Source organism: Gallus gallus, chromosome Z (genome assembly GCF_016699485.2).
Source record: "Gallus gallus isolate bGalGal1 chromosome Z, bGalGal1.mat.broiler.GRCg7b, whole genome shotgun sequence".
Lineage (NCBI taxonomy): Eukaryota > Metazoa > Chordata > Aves > Galliformes > Phasianidae > Gallus > Gallus gallus.
The window spans coordinates 12,215,705-12,236,384 of record NC_052572.1 but is presented as its reverse complement, the minus strand read 5'-3'; the positions used below and the strand labels follow the sequence as shown (position 1 = coordinate 12,236,384).

The 20,680-nt window shown below is 36.7% G+C and overlaps 1 protein-coding gene across 3 annotated transcripts in view; it reads right to left on the bottom strand.

The window, feature by feature from the left end:
- The window catches only part of WDR70 (WD repeat domain 70), a 137,395-nt gene that overhangs the window by 17,367 nt on the left and 99,348 nt on the right, over positions 1-20,680 (bottom strand). For all 3 annotated transcript variants that reach the window (XM_040655603.2, XM_015277332.4, NM_001195002.2), the window contains exons 12-13: positions 15,650-15,734; positions 14,359-14,497 (exon numbers count right to left, since the gene is read on the bottom strand). In XM_040655603.2, the coding sequence (XP_040511537.1) occupies positions 14,359-14,497; positions 15,650-15,734 (224 nt within the window). The remainder of the gene's footprint in view (positions 1-14,358; positions 14,498-15,649; positions 15,735-20,680) is intronic.

The window sequence follows — 20,680 nt, the reverse complement described above, 5'->3', positions numbered from 1 at the left end:
GCCTTTTCTTTTATTAATATTTATTGCATGTGTTTAGCCAGCCTTTTAAAACTTTGTAGTTAATGTGGTTCTCCACTTTCTTCTGTCAAGTAAATGTATTTTATAGCATGGTACTGGAAATCAGCCAACGAAAACAAAGCCTGAGACAGTGTGGCTAAGCGCTGATGGGGATTGCTAACTTTCTAACTTGTCAAACATCCACAGCACACTTAAAATCAGCAAGGCACGTGCTCCAGACCAGGCAGAAGAAAATGCCATAAAATGCAGCACTATAAATCTCCTGAAACTGTAAAACGTCTCCAGAATATAATTTGTTAAAAACTAAACAAATATCTGAGCTCTGAACATGCAAGTAATTTTATTAAGCCACTGGCATATAAACCTACTTTATTAGAAATAATGAAAACTACTTACACAGATTTTCAGATTATTTTAGGAACTGGCAATACTTCAAGAAGAATAAAATACTGAATTCCTAAACCGAATCCTAATAATCTTTCCCAATCACATAATCCTGCAGAAGTAAAAACTCTGAACAATTATACATCAAAGGGATCTTTGTAGGCCAGGTTTTAACACTGAGAGGAAGGGGCAAGGGAGAATCTTCACTGTGCATAAATAATTGATTCCTAAACATAGCATTTCTCCATCAATATGTTTAACTTTCTCACTATGTTTACGCAGAAGAATTGGGTAGACTTCTTTACCACTGGAAATGCAAATAATCAAATTTCAGGCCAAAGAAGGTTCCAGCTCTGTGGGCAAATAACTGTGCTCATACTATGAAAACAAGTGTTTCCTTGGCCTGACCTGTACATGCACACACACCCCTACAGGAACCAGAGAATAGCTGACAATGCTGAAGGACCTCTGGAGATAACCTAATTTAACTTCCCTACTCTGAGCACGCTCAGCTGCAATAGGTAGCGATGGACATTATCCAGTTCAACTATACATATTTCAGGATGGAGATCCCATAACCTCTCTGGGCAATTTGTTATCTTGACCATCTCCATGACAACAAAAATACACATTTTCTTATGCTTAAGTGGAATTTCTTCTAATTCATTTTGTGCCTATTGCCTCTTGTCCCATCATTGGGCACCACTGAAAACTATCTACTTCATTTTCCCCATCAAGTACTTATGAATAAGATTCTCTTCACGTCCTCTTCTTCAGAATGGACAATTCTATCTCTCTCAGCCTTTCTGTTTATATCAGATACTGCAAGCTTCTAATAATCTTTGCAATCATTTGCTGAACTCACTGTAAGGTATTTGTATCTCTGTTGTACTAGGGAGCTCAGAACAAGACTCACCACTACAATGTGCCTTACCAGAACTGAGCAGAGGGCAGTAGCTGCCTTCCTCTACCTGCTTGTCATGCTTTTTTACCTGGTACAAATACCCAGCAGATTCTTGCCAGTTTCTGCTTGTCTGAGATGGAAAGAGAATCTATCTTGAATCCTTATTTTAATTTAAGCAATGACTTTTTAAGAATAGTTTGTTTCATTTTAAAGTTGTGTCACACAATGGATACCAAAATGAACAAGGTAGTACTATAGTTTTAATTGCCTCTCCTTAAAAAAGAGCTCAAGACAGAAGTAATGACTTCAGCAGTTTACAAGCAAGCTCTCACTGTATTTACCAACCTGGCTTCATTCATGCTTCTTCAGAGAAATAAAACAGGAGCACAGATTTAAGCTGCCTGACAGTGCTTTATGAAAAACTAGAACAAAAGACTACTAATTACTAGTACCAATTTTATAAAAATTCAGTGGATGCCAGTTTCAAAACTCAGGAAATACAATAAAAGTTTCAATTAACTATGTTAAATTACAGATTCAACACTAAAAGACTTAACCTGTTTCCTAAAATACTTAAAGCTTGAAAGAGGACAAAGCTATGCAGGTTCCAAAAACCATAAAATGTGAGATCATCTCTCAACTCTGCAAATGAAAGATACTGTCTTACTATAACAAATATAGGACAACACAGAATGTATCGTTATGCAAACATCATCAACATCTGAACAAAGAGATTTATGTAAAGCCTGAAGGTATTGGACAGCGTATCTTTGAAACATAAAGTCCTGCAAGTCTGACATAAAAGTCCTCAAAGTGATTCTAACCACAGACTGAGCTGTCCAGCTGTTTAATCATAAGACTGATCCATCTTAAAATACAGCACTTATATATACATCACTTGCAAAATACAATTAGTAGCAATGATTCAAAATCTGTTTGGTAGTTCTACTGTAGTCAAAATATAGAGATCTTCAAATGAAATCAATCCAAAAAGACTTTGACAATATCTACTGCATACGTAAGTTCAGAAGTCTGCATTGGGAAATACTGGAAAAAGACTGTAAAGAAAATGCTATGAAGTTAGGCACGGAGAATATTAAAAATGTGAACAGAACACTGAGAAAGAATTTAGGACAGGTTCAGTGGGTGTTATTGAGAGGAGGCCTTTGTCATTATTTTCAGATAACAGATTAACTTGTAATAATGACTGACTGAAAAGAATTTCAAAAAATCTATGGAATTTTAATGATATATTTTTTTTCCATTTGGGATCCACACATTTACTTTCTTAAACAACAGCCTAAAACTAGCCATACCTAGCTAGTCCTTGAAACTAGTTGTTTAACTTTTTAAAGCAGCTATATCATTCCGTTAAGTAGAAAAAATGAATTGTCTCAGCAATACTTTCAACTTCATTTTAAAGTCAAGCTTCAAATTTCATGTTGTTTGAAAATTAGCACCAGCGATAGAAAATTTACCTGTAATAATGTAGGAGCTTAATAGTATGTGGTAATCTTTAACCATAAAACTCATAAGGGCAGAAGTGGCAGGCAAAGGTGCTTTCTCCCTAGTTTGCCATTCCATCTGCATTTCTTCTGAAACAACTGCAGTCCCAGCTCATGTGGGGCTCATAAATAGTCTCATCTCTAACAGTCTGTTTTCACCTGTGTGCTTCTCTTTGTATTGCACAAACAGAGCTGCTGGTGCAGGTCAACAGTAAACTACATCCCGTAATATTTCTGTTAGGTTATTTTCCATTAGGGCTAGTTCAGTAGGCAGCTATTCAAATGGCTTTGCTGGTACTACGCATGTCCCTGTGCTTTGACAGAACTGGCCTCTAAATTCAGTGCTGAAACCTGAAACAGAATTATTTGTAACACAGAATGGAACATTTATTCTGGCCTAGAAATAGACTCCTGTGTTTAATAGGCAAAGTGAAGAATAACTGAAACAGATTTCTCAGCAAGCAAGAGCTAATTACCTCAACTGAAACTGTCCAGAACACTTGGGCTAACACCCCTACAGGGGTAAACAATGCAGAGAGGGCATTTTACAAGGTCAGCAAGAAAAGATTAAAATGATTTGTTGCATAGGAATGGAAAATTTACCACTACGATGAAACCACGAGGCTGGTAAGGTCATAAAACTGCAGACTGATGTCAAGGACTAAAAGAATTCTCCTGGATCTTTGGTTATAAAGACAGTTCAAGATCGCAGCAGTGATGACAAAATTCAGCTCCTGGCCCACACTTCAAGTAAAAACATTCAGTTTTACAGCATGGATAGAACAGATCCAGGATGGAGTGAGCACTGCCTACTCTTTTCTGCGATTCAGAGATCTCCCAACATCTGCTGTGGCCTACTGTTCCTGCATTAGCTCCTTGACAGTTCCCCTGTCCACTCAGTAACAGAAGCTTCCCTGCAGCCTCAGCTGCCAGAAAGAGGCCATGGTATTTCTCCTTAGTGAAGGTCTGAAAAAGCCTTCTAGCTTAGCCTCCTCTGGAGACTAGGGTTTCCTGCTCCTGCAGCCATCCAAACCAGAGTGGAAGCAGTCTATGCTGACACTCCTTCTGTCCTCTGGACAAACAGGAAAGTGAAGCAATTGGCTGGAGGCATTCAAGTCAGACACAGCTGGAGCAAGGCTTACCAGGCTGGTCATCAACATGAGGGCAAGGTTTCATGAGACTGTCAAGCCAGGTGTTAACAGGTCAGTCTCACTTCTCCCCAGCTACACAGCCCCATCCCAGTAGTCCCGGCTCTTGTCTGATTACAAGCAGTTTTTCAGTGTACAGAACTGACAGAACAAAAGATTCATGCCACATTTTCTGTTGTCCTGAAGTATTTAATATATACCTCAACTTCCTATTGTAAAGCAAAAGGAACTATGGAAAACATACATATACACAAAGCATATCACGAAACAAAAAAGCAAATCCAGCAAGACTTACTAGTTCCCACTATTACAGAGTATGCATGGCCTTTACAGGAACATTCATTCTAACACCTGCAAATATTTTTCTGCCACATTCAAGAGTGCAGGCAGTCACTTAATCCCACTAATATGGTTTGAACCTATGAAAACCTAAGGTTGCCTGTTACACAATAGAATAAGGACAGCATGTACAAAGATTGTCTGTAGAAGGTACTATTCATCTCTATCCTCCTTCACTCTCCTGCAAGATAGCCAGAGAAAATTAACGTTTCCCTCCATCGCTGTCTTCTTTCATTCCTCTTACCAACATCTGACATGTCTGTGAGTTGACACTGCACAAAGTATGGACTTCTTAATTTTTCACATTTCAGTTGAAAGTTTAACCAGCATATAACAAAATTTAACTGTAAAGAAATATGCAAAGAAACACCAAGATATTCGGCAATCTTTTGCTACTCGCAGAATTTTATTAAACAGACACCATTTGTGTGCCTGTGCGTGCACTGATAACTGGAGTACAGAGGTCATCATTTGTTGCAAGACTGGCATGGTATCAAGTTTCATCATTTTCCAAAACATTCCAAGGACCTATTTTTGGCATAAATAGGAATCATTATACACTTCTGCAGCACTCAGCTCAGAGGAGCTATATTCTTCCCTTGCTACTGCAAAATTAAAAGTAAATTCAGAAGGGGTCATATTTTACAATGATATTTTAATTTCTTTTTCCTCCATAAGGAGGCCTTACCGCCTGTCAGTCAGGAACTGTTTTCTTTGGAATCAACCCCTTTTCCCTAAAGACAGTTAAGTTTTAAGGTTAAATACCACACGTTTGTCTTTGAAACTGAACATTTCATGTGAAGTGCATTTCATGATAATCCAAAATAATGTACCAGCTTACCTAGGTTCACTGGTATGGTTTCTTCAGCCAAGCAGGGCAGAGGAAGAAAAAAATGCTTCTACAATAGTAATGCAATATTGGAATAAACCTTTTCAATTTTTCTTTCTCCTCACTTCAGATACAGTCTTTCATTCCTCTATGGCAGCACCATAAAAATTGCAGCTATCACACTTTTAGGCTAAGTTTACTGTCTGCTTTCATGGCTATTAGCTAAAAGAAAACTGTCTGAATGAAAGTACAAACAAGTCTGATAAGTGGAGAAGATGCATTTATTTTCACAATAGAATCTATACCCAGAGGGCAGAAATCTTTGCTGAATGATGCTAACATACAGCTGATACTTGTACTATCTCTGTGGTGAGTGTGCAGTCAACATCCCACTTATAAGCTGAAGAAAGCAAAAATGATCTCCTCACACGCTATTTGCCATGTGCTGGCAATTTACCACTGGGAAAAAAGATACTGTCAATTAGAGATTAATTGTGAAACAGGAAAGAGAACATGCTAATTCTAGACTTTCACACATTTCAGCAGTTGAAGTAAGAATGTACTGTAGGTTTGATGGCATTTTCACTGATCAAGAAAACAAGTGGCTTCAAAGATATATAATGTTTTATAATCATAAGGTGAAGATGCTGATGTCTTGAAAGTTATGTTTGGAGATCAGACACTATTAGGAGAGCTTACATTTGAATCTCATCTAGCACAGTTCTTTCATAGAGTGGCAGGGTTTTCTCAATACATACTGCCTAAAGTCATAAATCCTTAAATCAATACAAATGAATGCAGAAGTAACCTACTGTCTAACTTTGCAATTGAGAAGATCAGAACAAGTGAGGTGAAAAGTTTAGTAAGAAAAAATCAACACTAACAGCGGGAAGGGAAGATTTTAAGTGGGACTTATCTCACTAAACTTCAGATATCTACAACTTTACAGGTCTACTGTAAATGTCTGTGCCCCTACCACCTCACTTTACAGTTAATGCAGATAAATCAGCATTTTACAGTGGCCTTCATCTAACCTATTTTAGGTATCTATTTTAGTATGAGATAAATCACCGTCTGGATGTGTTTATTTTCTCTGCTTATTAGAAAGGGAGCTGAGGGTGACTGGATCAGCTGTAGACATCTATATTTGGTCAGGTGAATCCCCTGTAGTCTACGAGGGCCAAAATAACTATGTAAGAAAAACAGAAAACTAAATGGAGCAACACAATGAGAATCTGTGTTACAGTATGTTGTGCTACTTACATAAAACTCCCCAGTTCAAGGATAAAGGATTCTGGAAGCCAAATTAAATATTCCCTGTACAGAATGATACAGCAGACACAAACTTCTAAAACTTTCCAACAAATCTTCAGAGTCTTAATTTGAAAGTTCAATTCTAGCTCTGTGGGTGCTTAAAAACTGAATGAGGGTAAAACAGAAACGCAGTTCCCTCTTGCCTCTTCTCCCTGTCCAAACTTGTAACCTATTAAATAATTCCTGCAGAATCTGTTTTGAAGCGATACGATAATGATATTAAGAGGTGCTGCTCTAAGAAAATATTTTCAGTTAGGAAAATAAAAACTTTAACAAAATTTCTTTATTACATGCAAGCTCTGCTTCAGTGGCCATGACAGTATGTGACAGGTCTTGTTTGAACAGTGCTGTTCAGATTTGCTGCACTTGGCTGTCCAGACAGTCAGATAAGAGGCATGTCAGCAGGGTAGATACTGAACATGTAAAATGACATTCGACTGTGCTCATGGACTCCATAAGTGTAAGACACTATAACAGCAGACAAACTGGGCTTTTATGAGTGACCATTTACATTTATTTTAACTGTATTTTTACAAGTTCTAACACTGATGAAGAAAATAAGTCCAGTTTGCAAATGCGGGCAACTAGTTCACTTAGAAGATCTATTTTCTTTAACCCTGTCAAAAAGAGTTATATATTTCTGACGAAGAACTGTCTGTGCAGTGCAATATCTTTTAAACATGGTGGAGTTTAAGACATACATAGTATTATGTAATAAGCCTTACTGGCTTCTTCTTATTGTTGTTGTTGGTTTTTTTTTTTTAAGAAACAATAATGACTACATTTCAAATTATTTCAAACATTAAAATGTTTGGGTGCTAACAGCTAAAGACAGTCTTCCACTAACACAGAATACTTCAACAATTGTTCCCCCATTCCTCTTTGACTGTCTACCAACTTTAAACTGAGTCTGCATTTAGGGAAGACATTAATTCAGTGACTTTCAAGTTCTTCCATTTTATAGTGAAGGTATGAATCCATCCTACTGTATTCATACAAATCTTCGCAGACATGTATAAGTCACCCACCATTTTCATGGACTGAAAAGCTCTGTTTAAGTGGTTATGAAATATATTTTAGAAAGAACATATATGGTAATGAAGAGAGAGAGAGATAGGTCTCAGAATATAATAAATAAAAAGATGCTGGGCTGCAGGATAGGCCCATTAGCATTATAACTTTAAAGCAGCAGAATAATTCCTGCCTGTCTTCAAGATCTGAAAGATTCAAAAGGGAGCATTTACTTCCTCCCTCTCATATTCTACCAAGTTCAGGAACAGGCCTTTACGGGCCTGTTTCAGTGCATTTGTCACCAAGTCTACAAGAACATGTTTTCTCTCCAATTCTACACAACTGGAATTTAATGTAAATTAAAAAAAAAAATCAAACTCAACATTTTAATCGGAATCTCACTTGCAGAAATACCATTATTTCTACATAATAATCAAGGATCATTAGTAACAGTGGTTTAATACCACAACTGACAGAAGCCAGTCATGAAGTGACAACTTTCCTTTTCCTTCTATAATCGCCTTGATGTCACTGCAGAAGGTGTGCACGAAACATCAGCTGCAACAGCTGTCTCCTTCCCTCTAAGAACAACAAAAATTGTTCTTAAGAGCCATAGAGAGATAACGGTGGTCTGAGATATTAATTCCCACCGCTCAGTTTGTAATCTCATTTTGCGAGTGTCCTACAACTCGTGGTTTGCCATGCTGTTCTGCCTGGGAAAGGCTGGTGTGCCTTCTGGCTGCACTCACAGACCAGAGGATGGAAAAAACGTTAAGACTTAATAACTTTTATAAAACTGCCACATTTTCAACTAACTAAATAAAGAAATAAATAACATTGACTACTAAGCCATTTCCAGATGTCAGCAAAGATGGACAAAGAATGCTATCAGTTCACTTCCACCTTTCTTCTTTTGAGCAAAGGATGGTACCTATACATTGAAACTATGCAGACTTTGAAAAAAAAAGGCTGCTCACACAATAAGAAAATTTTAATATTGTATTAAAAATATGCTTTAAGCCACAATTGCAAAAATCTTCATATTTGAGATTCCACTGGAGCTTACTCAAGGAGAAGAGCCAAGTATAATAAATAAGGTGGGAAGTTAGGGAATATCTAAAATGCAGTGACCTGCTATCATTAGATTTAAAATACTCATGTGAATATAGTAGTAGAGGAAACAATACCAATGTTCTTCCCTTATGAAACATGACTGAGAAAACGTGTGGAAACATTCAATAGAAAAGGGATCAGAAATGGATAAAATTTACTATTTTCTATGTAGAAACCTGAAAAGTCCAAATAGCATTTTCAGAGGCCAATAATTTAAAACAGGATCCCAATGCAAAACACATGGATATCAATGTTGTATCATGCATCTTTCAATGCACATCTATGAAACATTCTTAGGAGTGAAATTAATCACTAAGCAATGATTATTGCTTAGATTATTCATGAACAGAGAAAGAGACAAAATCAGGGATGTAAACTGTTTTTCTTGTAATTGCATGGCCAAACCTTTTCAAACACCTGCTCTGTGAGAATTACAGTCACATTTTCAGAACAGTACATTGCAAAACTAAGGCAGACAGCTCTCATGCACAACCCCCACTGTTACAGTGAGGAAAGCTGTGTAGTTTATCTTTCTCATACACCCCAAATCTCTCGTGACAGCTCCCCTAAAATAAAGTAAATGCTGCTGCAGGATATAGGCGGGAAGGACTACACTGTCTTTACATATATGAAAGCAGAGAATAAAAATTGACAAGCTACCTCATTAAAAAAGAAATCACCTTCCCATTATTCGTACCTTATAATAGATAGTTTTTACTTTAATTATCACAAAAATTAACCAGACCTTAAATATCGCATTTACCTCTTTATTGTGAAATTTATATCCTCCCTCCAAACAGAAGAAATAAGTTAAAAAAACAAGACATACCATGCTGATATCTCCCCTAAGTTAAAATAATTTATTTTCCTTTTATTAAAAAGCCTTAAATCTTCATCAACTGGGCCGCAGTGGAAAAGCCCTTTAACATACAACAGTGCCTTATAAGCAGTAAATGATATCGTTTGAGGTCAATGAAAGGAATACTGCAATCCTATATCAACTCCGCATAAAAGTGCTGGAAGTTTCATATTTCTTTTTCTTTCTTTCCTTTTCATTCTTTAATTTAAAGTGAAGGTTTATTTATAGCTTGCCTCAGAATACTTTCCTGAAACATCCCTTAGAGAGATTTTCAGAAGTATTTAATAATTTAACTTCCACTTATTTTGAAAAACTAAGAAAATATTGAAGAATTCTCCTAACAGAAATATGATTCCCCAAACAAGCATAAATATATGATTTTGGACTGCTGCTTATCTACAAAAACCCAACGGATATTTTAAAAGCTTGCACATCTCATTCTAGTATACGTAACCTCAGCATCTTTACTGAATTACTCACATTTTCATTTAAAAATAGTAATTTCTATAATTGTACAACATATTTTTTTTGTGCCTATTCTTCCCTGTCACTAATTGAGTGCACTTCATCTCCTTTCTGTATGGGGAAAAAGACTGCTCTACTGCTGCCAAAATCAATCTTGTCTCTAATAAGAATAATTACTGGTCAATATGCTTGAATCAGATAAATAAATGAAAGACATGTGAGAGGGATTTGAGTGTTCACAGCTATATTAAATGAACATAACACGGGGGAAATGTGTAGCCAACACTGTTTCCCATACAGTAGGTATTTATAACTAATTCTCATGAAGATCTCATACTTGCATAATTGACCCAAGAATTAGGAATAAATCCTCCTTGATTTGTGCCTGACAATGAAACCTCCCTTCCATTCCAAAAGAGTCCATTACACAGATCCTGAAAGATGACACCTTATTTACTATTAACCAATAAATTCTTTTATATAAATGTTTTCTTTGTGGCTATTTGAGGTGAAGGCAAAAGAACTGCTCTCTGACTATTGTATCACAATAATGTAAACCGTGACAGAAAATCTACAAAAAAGTAGCATGTGCATAGGAGGATGAAGACTTGTTTTTTGTTCATAGCAGGACAAAGATTTCTTTTCAAATTCATTAACAAAAGGTAAGAAATAAATTCTTTATAGTTTAACATATTCAACTATGGTTACTCTCCAAAACCCTCACCATTTCCAAGCACTTTAGTAGAGACTGAACCAGAGTAAGGGTGAGGTACTATGAAGAGAGCATCAGAAGCACTTCTGACCCCAGAGTTTTGATTTAATCAGCAGCAAGTAAACAAACCTGCCATTATCCTGTAACATGGTTGTTTCACTCCCTGATGAACTCTGAGAGAACTCTACTGAAAGCTGTTAACCACAGAATTCCTGTCCGTGTCCAGATCGCTCCAAGTCACAGATCACTGGTGCCAGAAGAGGACAGTCAAGAAAAACAACACTGTGTACCTGCCTTCTGCACAAATTATGCAGGCATACTGCTACCGGCCAGAGACAAAATTCATGGTCTGCACCACAGCTGACACTTATCTATCAGTACTTAGTTTTTCTTCAAGAAGCACTGCTATTTCTCTGAGAAACCTGAGTTCTAGAGAAGTCCCCAGTGCTCATGTTGTGGGACAACATTCAGTATTTGGACAATGTAGTAGTTAGTTTAGCTGCAAATGGTGACCAAAAAACCACCAATCCTAATGCATGAAATAGAGATTTAATTAATATTCTATTCCCAGCCACAACAGAAGAGTCTAATCAGACCATTAGTCCATTAGTAAAATAACAAGGTTTCGCTCCAGCAGCTCTGAAGCAGTAATGGTTTTTCCCATGAAAACTTGAAAGAAAAGGTGAAAAAAAGGTTTGTGTGGTATGATGGAAAGGAATGTCACACACAGCTTTGGTCAAACATTCCCATTAAATATTTTCCCATTACCTCCTAGGTTCATTCACAGGCCAATTGCACTGGCTATTTACCACGGAGGTTTAAGATAATGTTTACCGTTCTTAACTGTTTTCCATTTTCCAAGATTACTGAAGACTTATTTAAAAAAATGCTTTGTGAAACAAATAAAAAAAGTTACATGTTAACTGTTCATGTTTTCTCTTTGCAGTGTGTTTTTTGTTACTCTGATTTATATCCATTCTATCAGTGAACTGGCAAACAATTGTTGTCAAAAGTCTTATAATTTTCATTGAATACTTGAAATAAATGACTAACGATGCCCTTCTTCAGCAATTTGAAGTAACTCCATTTGAAGTCACTTTCATGAAAAGTGAGCTCTTGGTAGAGACAGTTACTGGTGTACTTGTGCTCTTTTCCCACACGTAATGGCATAATGCAACTTCATATACGTAAAGACTAAAAAAAAACAACCAAACAAAAAATACTGCAATTACATATCTAAGCAATATATAACATATTAAAGATAAAGATGTTTGATATTTAGTTCAAAAGTCTCAGGCAACAGTATATATTTATCCTTAGTATCACTAACTGTTGTACCTGCATTTTTGGAAGTGTATAAGGAGAACATGGCAACCAAGAAATATGTCAAAACAAACACAGTCATTAACTATTAAGCTGCTGAAAAAAAGTTTTGATAACCTACACACAAGATACAAACCTATCAATTTATAGATACTAATTTTATCAATTCATCAATTTATATATACAGACTTGATGGATCCTTTCAATAAATGGCATGTGCAGCTTATAAAACACAAAAGTCTGCATCTTTAAACTTTGTTTGCTTATAGCATGCCTTTACTCATTTGTAATTCATCTAACACTGCAATTTGAGAAGGAAAAGCAAAAATTGTAGAAAAAGTCAAAGGATATAAAAAATATTGAAAAATTGAAAAATTTTGAAAAAAATATACTGCTTTAATTTTATAACACTACTTATAGTAATTTTTCTTCTTTGAGACTCAAGTCAAAATGTTTAACTGTGTTTTTCTTACACATGTAGAGTTGAAGTTGGAAGTTGGACAGTGATTGCAGAGGTTGTGTTAGTGCTGGCTCACTGAGAACTACATCGTAAAATCAGCATTTACGAGAATGAATTCTTCATCTATTATTTCCATTATTTTCATTTGATCCTTTACATTCAAAGTAGGAAAATGACACTTAAATTTTATAAGTACAGATGAAGAAAAAGAGCAGCACTAAAACTCCATAGGCAAAAATAATTTACTACTGTTTTAAAAAGTACTATATAAATATAAACACCTATAGAAACTTACAATACAAAAACTGTGAACCTGCTGAGATTTGTACACATACTTAAATTTTTACTGTCTGAGTGGCCCTACTGAAGTCAGAAATGGGCGCCTAATTTTGTTTTTCCAACAACTTCCTACTGCTAGTTCTCAACTCTCTTGTTCCTCCCACGTTTTTAAGCAAACAGAACTGTATCTCCAGATCCTGAGAAAAGTCAGCAATCTCTTTTGGAGCCCCTTGTTGTATTATCTACCTGAGAAAGTGAGCAGACCTTCTATTTCAAAGAATTGAAGAACAGTTTTTCTGTAAAACAAAGTTATTCAATGACAATTACATCCCTTCTGAAATCAAATTAGGTAGCTTCTCATTCTTGAAATCTTAAATCCCAGTGGAAGTTTCTGTCCTCCGTTACCAACTTCTTCACCAGCAAATGAAGCTGCCATCACTGTGAATGGAATTGCTAAGTCATTTTGGTTTTTGTGCCCCAGAAAATAACAGCTCCCATAAGAACCTACCTCCCACACTGTTATCTTACATAGTTTGTTTCCTTTGATCTGTCGGGAGTTTCAGAGGGAGTACTGAGGCATTCACATTTTGTCCCAGAAAATGGTTATGAACACTTGGTTATGATATTAGTATCAGAAAAAAACAACATTCAACAGAAATCTGAACAAGTTGAGGATCAGTATGTTCCACAGGGGGAAGATTTAAAAACTAGTTTATGTTAACTTTGGAGGAATACTTTAGTACTAAATGAAAATTGCTGTGTATATAAAACCTGTATCTAGAATGTTTCTGTTTAAAATAAAAAAGTCTTTTTCCTCTCCAGAAAACCATGTTCTTTCTGCTTTAACGTGACTTCTGTACTGTTACATTTGCAAGACTGCTGCCACAGAAATGATGGATTTAATACATTCATCCATTAGCAGATTTTACTTTAGAAGGAATTCAGAGGAGAAAATTAGATTTGAAAAGTAAATATAAATTTAAATTCTGTTTAATGAATTCCAGCACAAGCAGTTTTGCTGTACTAAAAAATACTACTGTGCTGAAGAAGTGAGTTAAGAAAAGCAAAGGAGAGAACAATATCCTGAAACAGTACAGCACAAGAAAGATGTGGCCAGTTGACAGACCACAACAATTAATTGGAATGCAACAACAATTCTGTTTGAATGTCTTGCACTCCTGATTGTTTTTAATAGGCCTACTTATTTACACTGCTGAGGACTTTTTCCAACTATGATATTAAGCTTCTTCCTCCTATACAAGGAAATACATCTGTTGACTGAAATACATTCTACAGAAGTCACAAGTCTAGTTTCATAGACAAGCAGGAGTTTGTCACAAAGTGGAATTTCATCATGATGAATGGTGGAATGAACAGCATAAATGTATAAGCCAGAATTCGTGACCTACTTCACAGGTCCAAAAAAGTTCACACAAACCTTTGAGCAATAGAGTGGTAACACCAAAGCAGAGGTCTCCTACTGATCAAAGGTCTTGTCCCAAGATTCTATTTATTTATTTAACTGAAATAATACAGAGAATAGGACTCTACTTATGGTCATAATTCCCACAAATACGGAATAAAAATAAATCACAGCAGTGGTAGCAGGTTAGTACCTGTATATGGGGAAAAATCAAATGAATAAGACTTCATTCTTATTTTGAATAGTGGATAGAAGAAAATTAAAATAAATACCGCATCAGTAACTTCTATCTCATACAACTTCTGAAATGTCCCCCGATCAAAGAAGAAAAGCTTCCCACTGCCACCGCCTTTCTTAACAGAGGTCCCTGTGACAAGTATTTTATCATCCGGGCTGAAACAGCAATCTGTCCTGTTAAAAAAAAATACACCGTCACACTGAGCAAGCCAGTAATTACCGTGCAATTCATTTATAAATCCCACTCCTTACAAATAATCCTATTTGTTACTCCTTTTAACACAAAGCTTATGAAATCATCTGTCTGTTATCATCTATTACTATAGTCACCGGGCTCAGTTCACATTTACAATTACAGCTGTGCACAGGATGCGCAAAACTGGCAAAAAACAAACAAACAAACAAACAAACAAACATAACCCCTCCCCCCAACAAAACTCCTCTCAAAAGCCTTGTGAACTTTTCCATGTAGAAAAGAAACAAAATAATCTTTTCAAATCTAGTTATCATCATTCAATAAGAAATTAAATCAGTCTTGAACTTTGTTTTCACTGATGATACATTCTTAAATGCTGCACAGCAGTTTCACTTATATAGTTGTTAAAAAATGTTTTTTAATTTTTCTTCTATGCTACAAAATAGTGAGTGGTTGTGACTTCAAGCTTGGCCTGTCCCTAATCTTCCTTTCCAAGAACTTGTTCTAAAAGTATAAGTTTTCAGTACAGTTGGATTTGACTGTGCTACAAGCATAGAAGTGCAGCTAATACCAATAAAAACATGAAATTCAATACTTAGCAATATTCAGTATAACACACAATTTTAGTACCAAAGAACAGAGTAATCAGCACTTCTAACATCATAACCTGAATTAATACCATGCACCTTTATGTTATGTCTGCTTTTCAATCTAGCTTTTTCTTTTAATTAATCATAGACCAAATAGGAATGAGGCTCACTTGATATATCTCATTACACAAACACAAGGTAATGAACCGGCCTCTTCCTGAAAAGTTTCTAATCTAATTAGGTATAAGATATATGAGCCTAAAAAACTGCATAAAATAAGCATAGCTAGTTACAAATTATCACAAGAAATAGGAGATATTTGAAAGCAGTTGTTAAGTCCTAAACCAGCCAAGAACATTACTGTGCAGTTCTCTATGTGCAGGCTTTTTCTCCACAGTTCCAGACCTATTGAGAAATGAGAAAAATTCATTTCTCATATGAGTTCAGAACAACTCATTTCTTAATACACATTTAGTAGCCTCTCCTCCATAGCTCAACTACCACTGTTTCTGCTAACTGGAATAACTTCAGAGTACTTACATTGGAAAAAAGCTAGACAGCCTTTCAGCTGAATGAAGAGGCTTTTTAAATTGTCGAATATCCCATATCTTTAAAGTATCATCTCCTGTGAAACAAGAGAGACAAGAGTTAGTAATAAAGAACTTAACAAACCAAATTATATGGTAGAAGAATGCAAAATGTGGATGTTTTTTTGGTAGGTTTTTGTGCCTCAGCGGCAGTGAAAATCATGAAAAAGAACTGAAGGCAGTGAAGCCCTCCTGCTTCTTTAGCCCGCAAACAGCAACATACTACAACTTCAGTATGGCAAACAGGGCCTGCAATCAGCCAGGAGTCCTTGGGGATGGGACAGAAAGGAAGAAAGTGAGCCCAAGCTTACTATAATTAAACCTTTTCACACCCCTCCACAACACCTATGGCCATAAAAGCCAAAGCTGAGGTTGTAGTAAGACATTTACAGCCATTCTCATCTGTGTTTGATAAACACGGTGCGATTCTGCACACCCGTAAAAGTCAGAGTGTTTATTTCCTTCCCAAAAGTTATGACACATTAACAAAGTGAGTATGAAAGAATAAAAAAGAAAAAGAAAAGTTAGTTATTCTTGGAGAGATCAACATCTCTGAGGATCATCCTTCTGGAATACATATTTCAAGCATGAGAATTTGAGCCCTGAGCCATCTCACACAGACACCTATGAATCTTCTTTATTTGACATCAGTGCTCTCAAAGGTGAAAAGAAGGACTTTCAAACAACAATTTCTCTTAAAAATACCCTAAGATTAATTTTAGAAAAAAAGTTTTACATTCTTTATAATCTAAGTAGCAAGTAGGAGAGTAGCACAGACATGCTTTCTTACTAAGCACACTCCTTTCTGGGAGGTAGTAGTAATAATAATAATAATAATGATAATGATGATATACTATATACTACTAGTAATAATGTAATTATATATATAATTTATAATATATTAGTGGTATTAGTATTATTTTGTTAGGAGTACTCTCAGGATTCCCAGGCTTTGAGATTAAGAACTCAAAGTAGGCCTTGGAAATAAAACGCAAACACAAATAAATAAATAAATATAACTTTCCACAACAGAAGAAATCAAGGCCAGCAGTCTCCTTCACAGGGAAAGCAGTAATGTGTGGCCTCGTACATCATGTATGTTTATATTAAGACTAGAATAACTCCTAACTACAAAATATTTTTAAGAAGTGGACAACTTAAATAAATGATGTCTAGAACAGAGTATATTTCTTTTCATTGGGAAGCTAAATAGGACGAGAAAGAAAAAATGCCGATTCCCTATTTTGGGAATATCATAGTACACACCATCCCAAGCACTTCAAAGCATTTGGTTTTGTAACATGAACCTTCCCTTTTTCCCTCCTACCCTCAACAAAAGAACACTTATCATCAAGGTATTATATCTAGAGAACCAGCACTTTATAAAAGTATGCAAACGATACCATTTGGCTGACTTGCAAATCTCCTGGACAGGGACAGATCTAAGGCTACCAATCAAGATTGCTCTGTTCCCAGTGATATGACCCTTGACATGATCTTCAAGCTGCAGTCCTGCCAGGCTTTAGCAGGAAAGATGTAGTCAGACATTTAGATACAGCTCTCCTACTAACAAGAAAGTGTACTCTGCTGGTACCAGAAAGACTCAAGAAGTTTTGGATGATTTCAAATAAACACTGTCTTAAAGACTACAGAAATAGTCAGTTGTGGAAGGGAGAAATTAGAATAACTTGGCCAATGCTTTGAATCTCTTACCATCTTTAAGAATAATACAAGAGTTTCCAAATTAATGCTTAAATTATTTTTTTCTGTTCTGTAAATATGATATTGGTGCCTGGATTTAATTTGCATTAGGAGTTTAAATCACTGTCTCTAAAAAAGCGTACGTATTAATATTTCACAACTCCAAGGATTTTTTTCTATCAGTGCTTAATGGGTTTCTTTTAGAGAGCTGCAGTATGACTAATCTATTTTTAGTTACCTCTTACACAGCCAAAACAGTTACTCTTAAACAAAAACACATAAACAAACTTGGAAGTCGTGCATTTCAGTGCAAAGCATTCAAAATAATTCATTCTTAAATAATTCAATGTTTTTCTTCATGGCAGACTACTCCACGGCTTGGCAGAATTTTTTAAAACTTTTATAGCCTTATTAAGCAGTATTTCAAACTCTATTCTTCGCCATTTTAATAAGAAGAATACCAATAATCAGGCTCTCATTTAATATCATCAGGTCAGACACTGTTTGTCTTGGTAAAAACCGTGGGCATAATAATTAAGTCCTAGAAAAAGAATCTGTAGTGAGCCAAGACAGGCATTTTGCAAATTGCTTTTTGTCAAATTAAGGCCAGTGCACCAAGACTACAAAGATCTTATCTTTATTTACTTACTTTTCTCCAGAAGACACTGACCAAGTAAATGGATGCAAACAGACCCAAAAGAAGAAAAAGCTTTTGCCAATGTAAAGACCTGCCAGAAACTTGAAAAGTTTAAAGTCAGCAACAGCCTTCAAGAAGATCCTATTTTAAGAGGGAATCTTGCCTTGAAAGCAAAAGTCAATGCAAAAAAATTTACAGAATGGCCTGGGTTGAAAAGGACCATGATCATCGAGTTTCAACCTCCCCCGCTATCTGCAGGGTTGCCAACCAGAGCCACATCCAGCCTGACCTTGAACGTCTCCAGGGATGGGGTATCCACAGCCTCCTTGGGCAGCCTGTTCCAGTGCGTCACCACCCTCTGTGTGAAAAACTTATTCCTAATATCCAACCTAAACCTTCCCTGTCTTAGTTTAAAACCATTCCCCCTTGTTCTATCACTATCCACCCATGTAAACAGTTCTCCTTCCTTTCATAGGCTCCCTTCAAGTACTAGAAGGCCACAATGCAGTCTTCTCTTCAAGCTAAGCAAGCCCAGTTCCCTCAACCTTTTCTCACAGGAGAGGTGCTCCAGCCCTCTGATCATCTTAGTGGCCCTCCTCTGCACCTGCTCCAAGAGCTCCACGTCCTTCCTGTGCTGGGGGGCCCAGGCCTGGATGCAGTCCTGCAGATGGGGCCTCACAAGAGCTGAGCAGAGGGGGACAATCACCTCCCTCTCCCTGCTGGCCACTCCTTTTAATGCAGCCCAGAACACAGTTGGCCTTCTGGGCTGCAAACGCACACTGCTGTCTCATGTTCAGCTACTTGTCCACCAGGACCCCTAAGTCCTTCTCCACAGGGCTGCTCTTAAGGGGCTCTTCACCCAGTTCGTGTAAGTACCTGGGATTGCCCTGACCCAAGTGCAGCACCCTGCACTTGCCCTTATTGAATCTCATTAGGTTTTCATGAGCCCACTTCTCCAGCCTGTCCAGGTCCCTCTGGATGGCTTCCCTTCCCTCCAATGTGTTGACTGCACCGTTCAGCTTGGTGTCATCTGCAAACGTGCTGAGGGTGCACTCGATGCCATTCACAAACATGATTCTAGAGAACAACAAAATATAAGGACTTAGATTTTAAAAAAGAAAGTATAGTAAAAGAAAAAAAAAAGAAAAAGAAAGGCACTGTATGAAAAGGCTTACCATAATGGAGCATGAGAATCTATCATTTATAAACTCAGAGCCCTTTTGCTAAGGCTTACAGCATGCACAAGGTGAAACACCTTACACAGCAAAGTATAGACTTCTGCTTTCTGCACTGGTTCAGCAAAAGGAGCTACAAAAGTTAAAGAAAAGCCCTCTGAGACACTGCAGGTCAGGATCATGCCCACTCTGAGACAGGGAATTTGAAAAGTCACAGATCAGGAGTTCTGCACTTACATCTGGAATAGCTCTCACCAACATCTGTATCAACATCACCAAATCCTCTCTTATCATCCTCTCTATACATAACTTATTTTTCTACATAAGTTTACTGACAAACCAACGAATATACAGCTATCATGAGGTCCACGAAATTAATAAAGTTGTTGTTTCATATTATAACAAAAGCAGATTCTGTACAGACCAGGAGTCAGAAATGCATATTATAAAAGAACCCCAAATACTAATGCTCACCCACTGGATGAAGAAGACATTCCCAAGTAGTATTTTTTTTCATATTTATATAAAAAACATACTTTCATGGTAACAAGTGTGTAAAAATATCACTTTCTTAAGTTTCCATCAAGTTACTACCAAATACCCAACATGAATAACACTAGGAACTCTCATAAGCATGTCCTTATTTTTTTCATTTTCCCTTGTGCTTGCAGCTGAGCTCTGCCTCATCTCTCTTACATCCGACACAGAACTTACATCAGATGCAGGAGACTCAATCAGGCTTTCAATGAGAGTCCCCATTCCCAAAACAACAGTCCTCTCTTTGATCCTCAGCATTTGGCAGGTGTGTTAATCTATGAATGCTGGATCCACATCTGCTTTTATTGGTACAGATCCAGAGTAATACTCACATTAGAGCACTAACCGAAGAAGTCAAAATAAGGTAAGAAACTTCCTTGTTTTGCAGAGTATCATACAGAGATTAAAAACAAAACAAAAAAGCACTGGACAAAGGTAGTACTTGCAACCATACTAAGGGGCCAAATTTCTGTACAACTATCAAAATCTGATACAGTTTTTACCACAGTCAGGTAGACAGAGAGTTAGCAGAAGTCTGTTCAACACAACACAAAATCTGGAGACAGATGAAGAAAAGCAGGCAAGCAAGTGCCACAAGCAATTAAAACGTGCAAAGGTCGTTTCTGGTATCTACATTCATAAATGCAAAATATAAATGAATTTACATAAACGAAGGTTTCAAGACAGCACTATTGAATATTTCTAACATCAGCATTCTTGATTTGCTGTGGATCTTTAAAAGGCACACAAATGTTTCTCCTTAAATCATTTCAAGTATAGTATGTCTGTGTGGATTTTGTGAGGGCTACACAACTGGCAGGCAGAAGCAGCATTTTACTTAGCCCAGAACAGAGAGACAGATGGTTTACCTACTTTCTGAAGAGGAGAAGGTTCTCACATAGCACATGTTCAGTTCAGTAAGAATCACAATGAG